General features: G+C 45.3%; 1 protein-coding gene across 3 annotated transcripts; it reads right to left on the minus strand.

Annotated features, from left to right (window-relative positions):
• Nucleotides 1-1,762: 1,762 nt before the first annotated feature.
• On the minus strand, nt 1,763-8,380 carry LOC136522264 (protein TPX2-like). Of its 3 annotated transcripts, none has more exons than XM_066516088.1 (15): nt 7,941-8,380; nt 6,658-6,795; nt 5,965-6,121; nt 5,421-5,529; nt 4,958-5,008; nt 4,565-4,686; nt 4,395-4,470; nt 3,425-3,534; nt 3,088-3,157; nt 2,917-2,979; nt 2,737-2,799; nt 2,579-2,659; nt 2,447-2,489; nt 2,246-2,337; nt 1,763-2,164 (listed from the first exon to the last, which is right to left on the minus strand). In XM_066516088.1, the coding sequence occupies exons 1-13, from the start codon at nt 8,239-8,241 to the stop codon at nt 2,451-2,453; spliced, it is 1,380 nt and encodes a 459-aa protein (XP_066372185.1). In that variant the 5' UTR covers nt 8,242-8,380; the 3' UTR covers nt 1,763-2,164; nt 2,246-2,337; nt 2,447-2,450. The 3 variants fall into 3 exon arrangements, with proteins under 3 accessions (XP_066372185.1, XP_066372186.1, XP_066372183.1); XM_066516089.1 differs by having other exon boundaries at nt 2,447-2,479; nt 3,088-3,160; XM_066516086.1 differs by having other exon boundaries at nt 3,088-3,160.
• Nucleotides 8,381-10,554: the final 2,174 nt, after the last annotated feature.

Here is a 10,554-nt window from a genome sequence, read left to right on the forward strand (position 1 = left end):
GTTCTGCAACTGTCCTCTCGGCCTTCTCCGATTAGACCCATCCATGCGACCTGCCGGCATCCGGTAGATGCCGCTGCTCGCTTTGAGGTGGAGCATGGAAGGCTTCTGTTAGCAGCAGGTACAGGGGCAGAGCCATGTAGTTGACAGCGCACGCGCCGTGCGTGACGCATCGACGCGCACAGAGCGCCACTGCCCGCCCACTGGCATGTCTCCTGGTGAGTGGTGACTGCACTGTGCGCCACCGATGCAGCTCACGACGAGGCTGCCCCCGAACAGTGTCACCTCGTGCCGGAATGGAGCGCGACAGGTCGACAGGAGCATCGCGCAGCAGAGCACCAGTGCGCCACAGGAACGAACACTCGCGCGCCCCGTGATGAGGCGGCGGCCCGGAACGGTGGCGCGGCCCAATGAGGCAACGAGTCTGAGGAATATCGCAGCGGGCAGCCGGCGACGAGCCGACGGGGCGGGGTCCGCGGCCGACGCGACGTGGGAAGAGGCAGCAGAGCAGGTGCCGGGGGCCGTGATGGGACAAACCGATGTGCGCACTGGACCGGCGACCCACCCCTGGGTGGCTGGGTCTATGAGGCTGTCCGCACCGCGCAGCGGTAAAGCAGCCAGTACGCCAGGGGTAGCGTATCGGGCGTCTGCAAATGGCCTAGGAGTGTACGGCTGCACAGGAAAAAGCCATAGACCGCGGGCACGAGACAACCACGCTAAACACTGCCGTAACACTGTAGTAACACTGTAGCGCAGACAGAGAAAGAGTTGTGAGAGAGAAAGGGGGAGAGAGGGGAATAAAATATGGAATAGTGGGTATAGAGTATGGGATAGAGATAACACGGGTGCGAAAAAAATAGATATAGAATAGAGAATCTCGATGACTAGAATAGAATATTCCCTTTTAAAGATGAAAATAGAGGTGGACGAGTGTGGATACCTTTACCCTGAGCCGCACTGCCACCGGACACGGCGCCGGTTAGCACTGCTCGGCTCGGCTCGACACAGCTGTGAACCAGGTCACCAGGAGACCGGGAGTCCAGGAGTCCAGGACGTACTCCGGCAGAGATTCCTCATCCACAGTAACAGCGAAATCTTGCTCCAGTGCACCTGCAAGTTTTGTCTGTAGGCTATGCATGTGATTTAGGGCCGTTTAGATCAAAAAAAACTTTGGATTTTGACTACTGCAACACTTTCGTTTGTATTTGGCAATTAGTATCTAATTGTGGACTAATTAGGTTTAAAAGTTTCGTCTCGTGATTTCTCGTCTAACTGTGCAATTAGTTTTTTTTTCGTCTACATTTAGTACTCCATGTATGTGCCGCAAAATTCGATGTGACGGGTACTACACAAAATTTTTGGAATCTAAACAGACCCTTATCTGTGGCGGTTACCACGCATTGAGATTCGAGAATGGGAAGCACGGCGAAGAATCCGGCAATCTCGCCAGGTAATCGCAGCATGTTAGCGTTGCAGGACTGCGCTTTGTTCGTGGCTCTCTCAAGGCGTTAATCCTCCAGGGGGACCGGGAGAGCCGGCCATGCGTGGACTAGGTAGCGCTCCCAGGCCTCAGGCCTCAGCAGTCACCAGTCAGCACCAGCGGCAGGCCGGCAGCACTGCTCACATCGACTGTGATCCAGCCAGGAGATTCCTGGCGCTGGCACTACTGTTGACAGCAGCAACGAATTTTTTTTTGTCCTGAACCGCACAGCGCGATCCTGGGAGCTGAGCTTGGATGCATTTGGAGAACATGGGGGGCATGGCGAGGACGAAGAAGAGCACGACCTTGCCATGGCGATTGCAATATGTTACACTTTGGAGTCGCTGCCGAACGCCGCAGACTGCAGATACACCGGGTGAGACGCCCCACAGTGACACTATGCGCTATGGTTTATCTCTAACTGTACAAAAAAGCTTCCCATCACAGCCATGGCTCATTGGCTCCGGGCAGCTGAGAGACCCAATGGTAAACTGCAGCGGCCCAGCGGCAGCAACTCTATGGCCGCGACGAGAAACGGTGCTCCACACCCGATGACGCCGGACGACGCACCTCAGTGATGGTGCCCTAATGTCAGATAATGTATGGCTTCATCTTGTTATTCAAAACGAAGAGGATGCGAGCTTCCTTCTTAGTCAACTGTCCAAAACACCAATACAAACGCTCGGCCTGCACACGAGTTTAGGGGGTGCACTGTCAACACGACAACGCAATTATATCAGTGGCGATGGTGATGCGGTAAATATGTACCTTTTCTGCCGGTGGAGAGACGTTGAGTCTGCACCAGGCACTAACTATCAAAAGAGAAATCCTGTATATTCTACTTCGTCATTGACGCGGGTCTGGAAAGGGAAAACAAATGGAAGGGTGTCTGTCATGCATTAAAAGAGACTTAGTGAAACAAACATGATAGTTATCTCATCAAGTAGATGGACATTGCCGGGTACTTACCATACTAGCGGTGCATGTTACCGTTCATGTTCTCTTTGCAGTCCTAGCAATACAATAAAAGAGACCTTTGAGCGCTTTGAATTGAGATGCAAGAACAAGAACAAACAAGAAGTGAACGGGAAACAAGACAACCTTGGTAGTGATATAATTTGGCAGATCACTGATCTGACGCCCTACTCCGCGATTTTGGTGTGCTCCCGCAGTTAAAGAAAGCTTCCAAAATTATTCAAGCAAATGTCAGTGTAATCAACGTAGTGACGAGCCTTTCATGCTATTATATACATACAAACCTTGTTAAATAGTTCAGACAATGGAGCTGGATTTATTTTCCGGCCTGTTGATAGGTTAAATTCCTACAGTTTAAAATCACAAGATCCAGATATTTTGAGAAGTCGAGGGGGTATACATTCTATCAGTCACAAGCAACAAAGAAACTATAGAAGGGAAAATGAGTATCACTACAAAATTACCTTAGGCACAGTTGTATTCCTTTTTGCACATTGAAATACACCGTCACCTTTGCTTGTTAACATCTGTTCACAGAAGGTACAAGATGAACCATTCGCTCTATGAATACAGCAGGACAGGAACCTTCATAAAATGAGCTCACAAATAGAAAGAAGATATTTAATGTCAGCTACCTTTCTATCCAACAGACGGGCCTTAAATTTAAACAGATCATCTCTGCAATCATCAGGTTTGTTATCTACACTGCTACAAGACAACAGTGAAATCATGCATAAGTTCATTTGTTAATAGACAAAAGGTTGCAGAAATGTGTCTTATTACATCATGCCCAATTGCCCATGTTTTGGTAAAATCATAGGTATGGCAGAAATAGAGTGATCACAAAAAGGAATCTTATTGATCACCTTTTGCTACATCAAATCATGCCTTGACAGATGCAATCAATAGACTAGGTGATTTCCACATCTCATAACAGTATGGCAGTAATAGAACATCTCATAACACACTTACCTCTTAAGATGCCTTGCATGATTGGATGTACATGCTGGCACATTTGACCCAACATCCTCATGTTGTCTGCTTGCATGCTGATGACCAGTAGCTCGAAGAGGTTGAACTACCTGATAGAGATCAAATTTTCAAATTGAACCAGAAACTAAGCATACAACATTACAGCTGTACAAGAAAGAGAGTAAAGCATTTACATATGGTAAATCCAGAAGCTTAGCGACTGTTCAAAATAAGCAGACGAACTCTACTAGGGAAAAAAATAGGAGCAAATAGAACATCTTCGACTATGAAATTTGATTAAATGATGTGCAAGGATAAATAACAGAAGGCAAAGCTCATTCAGCCAGTGAATCAGTGAAGTACGAATGTATCGGTTTCCCTGAATGCAATACTCGACCTGTGAGGGAAGAACCGCCCCCACGGTATCATAATTAAGGGGCCGTATGACCCCGGTCAAGACCTCCACCTCCCCCCCCCCCCCCCCCCCCCCCCCCCCCCCCCCCACCCCACCCCCACAACTCTGGCCCAAGGCCATTTATAGGGCCAAACCGAACTTGGGCCGGCTTCCACCATTACCCAGGCCGGCACAGCGCATTGTTACCTGGGCTGGTAACGCACCAGAGGCACAAGCCAGTGAGGGGGATCTTTTTGGGTGTAATACCAGGGTTCAACCCCTGTCGGTGGGCATAACCATGACCAGCCACACCACTGAACTATCTCTCAGTTTGCTCCCTGAACGCAATAGTCCAGATCATTATAAAATCATTCATTTCTTGGGAGATAAATTTAATAAAATCACACCTAGGATTTTAGATTAACAGCATTCCACAAATCATGCTGCTGGGAAGCATATCTCAACTAAGCATATGTTCCTGGGAGCCAATTTGCTCATATTTTTCAAGATTGTGAGACTAGTTTAAACGTAATTCATAATCAATTAAAGGATAAAGAAGTACATGATGTTCCTAACCTTTCTAGTTGATGCCACTTGGACTGTCGGAGCATATGGTGCAACGCATTCATTTAACTGCTTTGGGTTAGTTGGCCTGACATGTTACAGGTAAATGTTTCAAAACTACCACAACAGAAGTACCTTATATTTGGAAATAAAAACATGAAATCAAGAGAAAATGACTTTACACTGATCTAAGAGCCTTTGACCTCTCCGCTCTTAGCTTTGTTGCCAAATTAGGTGATCTAGGAATTGTAATCTTCAATCTGGGCAAACCAGAGGGCCGATCCATGTTTTGATTCATAACATTCTGTATCCATAAGAATGTTGTCAGGCAAGATTTGAGGGAGAGTAGAGAACTAATAGAAATTATGTTGTGTAACATAACAGCAACATCTTTACAGAAAGGCGGTTTAAGACAGCACAGCAGCAGCAACTAGTTGCAAAATTAGCAAGTACTCCGTATGTGTTTATTTCTTTTATAAAGAAATATAATTAAGGAGACTCAGAGAACTGCAGTAGCAGCAGCATAAAATGTCGATTTATAATCAGTTTAAGCAGATGGTTTTAGGAGCTTTTACCTTTTCATGATTTTTATGAATAAACTCATGCTGGGTAGCAGTAGCAGCAGCCTGTACCAGCGAGTAGCTTCAGTAAAGAGCAAGAAGCAAAGTTATTCGATAAAATAGTACTCCCTCCATTCCAAAATATAAGACGTTTTGGCTTTTCTAAATACATAGCTTTTACTATACATTTAGATATTCAGTATGTCTAGATACATAGTAAAAGCAATGCATCTAGAAAAGTCAAAACGTCTTATAATTCAGAATGGAGGGAGTATCAATAAATCAATCTGTACCTTTATGCTCATAAACAACTCAAGATAGCAATTGACTATTAAAAAAAAGTGCAGTATCTACATCTAACTTAACTAGCTGTTGTGTTTGCCATCATTAAAACATTGTGAAATAGTTCAGAGTTAAAAAAAAACAGAACATGAAAATTTGGCAAATGTCACATCTCCAAATGAAAACTGTACAACACCTTGTTGAGATGCCCATTCTCTAATCTCTGTCTTTTAGCAGATTGGTAAGTGCAATCGTTTGAGCTTATGGTAGTTTTCTCACTTCTAACTCCCACTGACTTTTTACTCCTGAAAACAAATCAAATTGAGATTAAAAAAAGGTATTCACAAACCTGATGATGAAGTATTTTTTTAGTTAACTAAAAAAAAGGTAGATGCCACAAATTTGAAATTCCATGAAAGCTAATTCAGTGGCAGATAATAGTAACAGATGCTTGAGTTTGGGAACACTGAAAGGAGAATGAAAAAGGAAAAGATGAAAAATAATGAGAAGACAAAATACTTGTGATTATAATATTGAAATATGCCCAGTGCTAAAGGCACATTCACAACTAATGGTTCATCTAAACCAAACAGCACATATAGCGCAAGTTGGTTAAATAAATATGAGGATTTAAGTTACAAAGGTGGCTCACAAAATCAACCATCATGATGCCATTTCAATTTCTTTCATAGTCAGTCCACATAAACTTCATAAAAGTCAGCAAGTTTAATATTACTTACTGTGTCAAATTCTTTATTTCTGCTTGTCTCTTTTGCTTGGCTAACTGACTGGCTGTAGGCTTCATCAGTGTGGAGCCTCTCAAGGATGTGCCCTTCATGGTAGTTCGATTGCGAGATTGGCGTTCATTTTCCGATGCACCATTGCATGGTTTTCGCCCTGTTTTAGCAGTAAAGAACCATAAATAATTTGAACTTCTAGAAGAAATCAATAAAAATATAGAAGCACACAGCTGGTAAATAGGAGGAGAGGGTTTCTATGTGTTAGGAAAATGATTCAAGAGTTTGTTCAGTCCTTTTAGGTGTTTGAAATTCTGTCTATTGCCAAGCTAGGGATAAGCATGTTGTCAGACATGTCAATTTGTAATCTAGCAAGCACCTTTTCATCAATAAAAGGATTTATCTTGGTATCAACATGTTTTCAAGATAGCTTGGGGTCGTTGTGTTTTTTGCTACTACGATTCCAATAATTCTAAAAAGTCGAACAATATAGTGATATAGTGATAGTGGTGGAAGAGCAATGCTCAGAATTAACTGTAACACCCAAGGATGAACCAAAGAAGCCCATAAACACTGATTCAACCGCTTATCTAGTAAAATGTAATATAAATGATAACTGAATCATCAAACAGATTAACAGATTAGAAACGAAATAGTGAACTTCAGGCTCAATGCTAGAATTTAGATTTTCAAGACCTTCGAACCGATAGACTTTTTGCTCCACGCCACTGGAACATTCGTGAGAAGCTGTAGAACAATGCAGAGCATATGTATCTGCAATGCTTCTAATGGTTTGTAATCCAAGATCCTCAGCTAACATCTTAGCAATTAAGGCTGCAGAAACAAAAAGATGAAAGTTAGTGATATATTTACTAGGAATAGGAAGAAAAAATAAAGTAACATGTGAAACATTTTCTGTACAAGGAATCCATTAACTATTATCATTGCGAGTTTCCATGATTTTGCATTTTAACGTCACTACTCAATCATGCGCAAAGAAAAAACTTTAAGACATTTTGAACTCCTCTCTATAAGATGTAGGCATCACTCTTCTCCCCATCAGACAGTGTTACAGAAAAATGAAAAGCGGCTATACTCATGAAATCACGTAAAAGCCCAATGTGGTGATACACTGCTACCCCCTCAGCTATGTCGTTTTATTTCTGATATCTCTTTCATTTTAACTAGCAGCCAGCTTCTCAACCACAACTGGCAACAACAAGAGCATGAGCTTTCCTCATGACATTATAAAATGATATCATAACAATAAGTGATACTAAGTGATCCCCATTTTTTTGTTTTTGTTATTTGCTTTCACTCTGTATCTTTTTTTCTTCTTGTGTCAAGGTAATATTCTGGTTCTGGGCTTTTGGCAATAAAAAATCCTCTATATGTTTTTTCTTCTTGTGTCTAGGTAATATTCTGGTTCTGGGCTTTTGGCAATAAAAAATCCTCTATATGTCTACACCAATTTAACAACTAGAAACAGGGACCTTCATGCAAACATTTTAATCATGGAAACTGATCTGAGAATGGTGACGTTTGGCCCAACACTGAGAAACAGTCAGCTTCTCACAAATTTCCTAACGGTCAATGGGCTTAACATGGGGACAACTTTGCACCAAGATTTCTCCGAACTCTGAAAAGATCAAACGGCGCCCTATCTGTCCATTTTACCCCTGAAAACACCACCAATAACGACTCCGTAACCATACCCGATCATTTATGCATTGGGGCGGACGGGAAGAAAAAAAAAAACTCGCGAAATGGCCCATTTCCTAAATCCATCGAATTCCCCCACTAAACCTGCGGTAACACATATCGGAGGAGGAATGCTGGAGCGTCACATTTCAAACGCAAGAGTCGATCGCACGGGACAAACCCCATTCCCGTTATCCCGTATGACCCCGAATCAAAGCCCTCCACGCGCGGAGACACAAAGCTAGAAATCGCGAGGCGAGGGAGGGGAGAGCACGCACGAGAGGGTGGGTAGCTGGGGGCGGTGGCGAACCACTCCTGCGCCGCAGCGGCATCCAGCGGCGCCTCCTCCTGGGTGAGGTCGAACCACCTGGGCGCGTCGAACTCGTAGTCCAGGTCCACCTGGAACCACGTGACATCCATGATCATCACCCCCTCGCGCCCGCCTCCGCCGTCGTCCATGCCCCCCGACTCCTCCTCCCCCTCCCCCTCCCCCTCCCCCTCTCCCACCCCGCTGCCGCCGCCGCCGGGCGAGGACGGGGCGGAGGAGGCGGCGTCGCACATCTCGTCGTCGCTGTCCATGCCGGGAGGACGGGGTACCGGCCTCTAGCGTCCGTCCACGCCGGGACGGGCGCGGCGGTGGCGGTGACGGCGAGGTGTTTGAAGGCTGGCCTGGCCGGAGGAGCGGCCGAAGGCAGAAGGGAAAGCCGAGGGAATTTGAAATGCGGGGTTCGGCACGGACCTCGGGCTTCGGCGTGTGCAGGATTTGACCTGGTGCTGGGAGAGCAAATTTACGGCTGGGTCCCTGTGGTTTCCGGTTTCTCGCTTGGGCGGTGGATTTGGGGCCGCCCCACTGCGGCAGCGCAGGAGAATGCAGAGGGGTACCATAGAATCGTGCACAGTACCGTTGCCTTTCAAGGAAACACGTGGCAGCAGATGCGGTAGGTATTGAGAAGTTATTGTTGTATGGTTGGTTCGTTTTTTTCTCTATACATGGTAAATAATTCAACTACCATACAATGGTTCTGTTGCTGTTTTATGCAGGACCGAGCAACGATACAAATAAAATAGTACTCAATCTATTCCAAATGTATCTATAAATGTCAAAACGTCTTATAATTTAAAACGAGGGGAGTAGCTTATATTGTATGGCATAATCATATATATAACTATTTTTCTATCATAGCTCTATGATGTTTTTACAGTCTTAAGTAGTAGGAGAACGTGTACTTTTTTTTTGCGTATTGAGATGTTAAATAGTTGTGATGACCGAGGCATTAGGAGCTTGTTTGATTAGCGTGACAGCCTTGCCTGGCTATGCAGGTCGTTAAATTTGAGCGTCTAGCGGTTGAGATCGTTGCCTGGCCAGCAAGTTGCCTACCAAGTCATGGCCCAAACAAACTCTTGGTCTTTGAGGGGGCATTTGAACCTGTTTAGATCTCATGCAGCTAACAATTAGGTGAGGTCCCATTTAAATTCGCAGCTAATAAACCAGCTCATATCTTATTTACCACCCAGCTAATAAGGCCAGTCTCAATGGGATTTTCAAAGGAGTTACATTCTTATTTGATACAGTGGCACCTCAGCAAATTTTCTAGTTTATTTATAAAGAAAGAGACAGAGAGAGTTCGATGTCGCAGTTATCGACCCAAAAGACGATGCGGTAGTCTTGGTGTTTGGTTGCCAGCCAAAACGCGCCACGCCTAACTGCGGCTGTCACACCAACAAAGTTGCCGTTTGGTTCTCATCCACGTTTTGGCCGCCACGGCTTGTTCTCCTGTCGCTTTGCTCCTCGTGCTTGTCGTCTAGTGTGTGACGAGTGTGGCGCAGCTTTTGGCCGCCGCGGCTGTAGCGTGGCAAACACTGGCCGGCAACCAAGCAGCCCCTTAGTAACTTTGGCTGTGTTTATTTCGTGAAATTTAGGAATTTGACTACTATAGCACTTTCGTTTTTATTTTATTTGACAATTAGTGTTTAATCATGAACTAATTAGGTTTAAAATGTTTGTCTCGTAATTTTCAACCAAACTGTGCAATTAGTTTTTTTTCGTCTACATTTAATACTTCATGCACGTATCGCAAGATTTGATGTGATGGTTACTGTAGCACTTTTTGGGAAACTTTTCGAGAATTAAACAAGCCGGTCGTAAAACTTTCCACCGAAACTGACCTCTAACATAGGTACAGTAAGCGCAAGCACGAACATGCTCGCTCGGCCGGCACCGGCACCGGCACCAAAGTAAAACCAGGGTGCCATCTGAAAAGTACTCCGTACATCCTATCCCTTGCGCTTGTTCTCGGGGACGTCGCGTGCCCTTTTTCCATCTGGCAGTGCGGTGGGCTCGCCTGGCCACGTCGCGGCGCGTCGGAAGAGTCCAAGCAGGTTGGCCGGAGGCCGGAGCTCCGACCCGAGACCGCGAGGCCGAGACGGGACACGGGGCACGGGGCCAACGGGCGACTCCAAGGCGAGCAGGGGCACGGGCGTAATTTCCCCGGCACTATCCCGCCTCCACCTCCAGGCCTCGGAAGGCGCGCGCAGGAATCCGATGCGAGCAGGCACAGGCGCACAGCCAGCTTGTACTGTAGTATTCCTGCACGGCGTCAAGTGACGCGATCGTTTCGCCAGTTCGACAGCTTTGACGGCGATCGCTTTTGCCGGCGCGCGCAGGCACTCAGCCTTGTTTAGTTCCACCCAATATCCTAAAAAGTCCTATAGTACTTGTCATATCGAATGTTTACGGTCCATGCATGAAGTATTAAATGTAGACGAAAAAAAAACTAATTGCACAGTTTGGTGAAAAATTACGAGACGAACGTTTTAAGCCTAATTAATACATATTTAAATACTATTTACCAAATAAAAACAAACGTGCTACGGTCCAAATTCTAACTTCCT

The sequence above is a fragment of the Miscanthus floridulus genome, chromosome 18 (genome assembly GCF_019320115.1).
Source record: "Miscanthus floridulus cultivar M001 chromosome 18, ASM1932011v1, whole genome shotgun sequence".
In the NCBI taxonomy this organism is placed as follows: Eukaryota; Viridiplantae; Streptophyta; class Magnoliopsida; order Poales; family Poaceae; genus Miscanthus; species Miscanthus floridulus.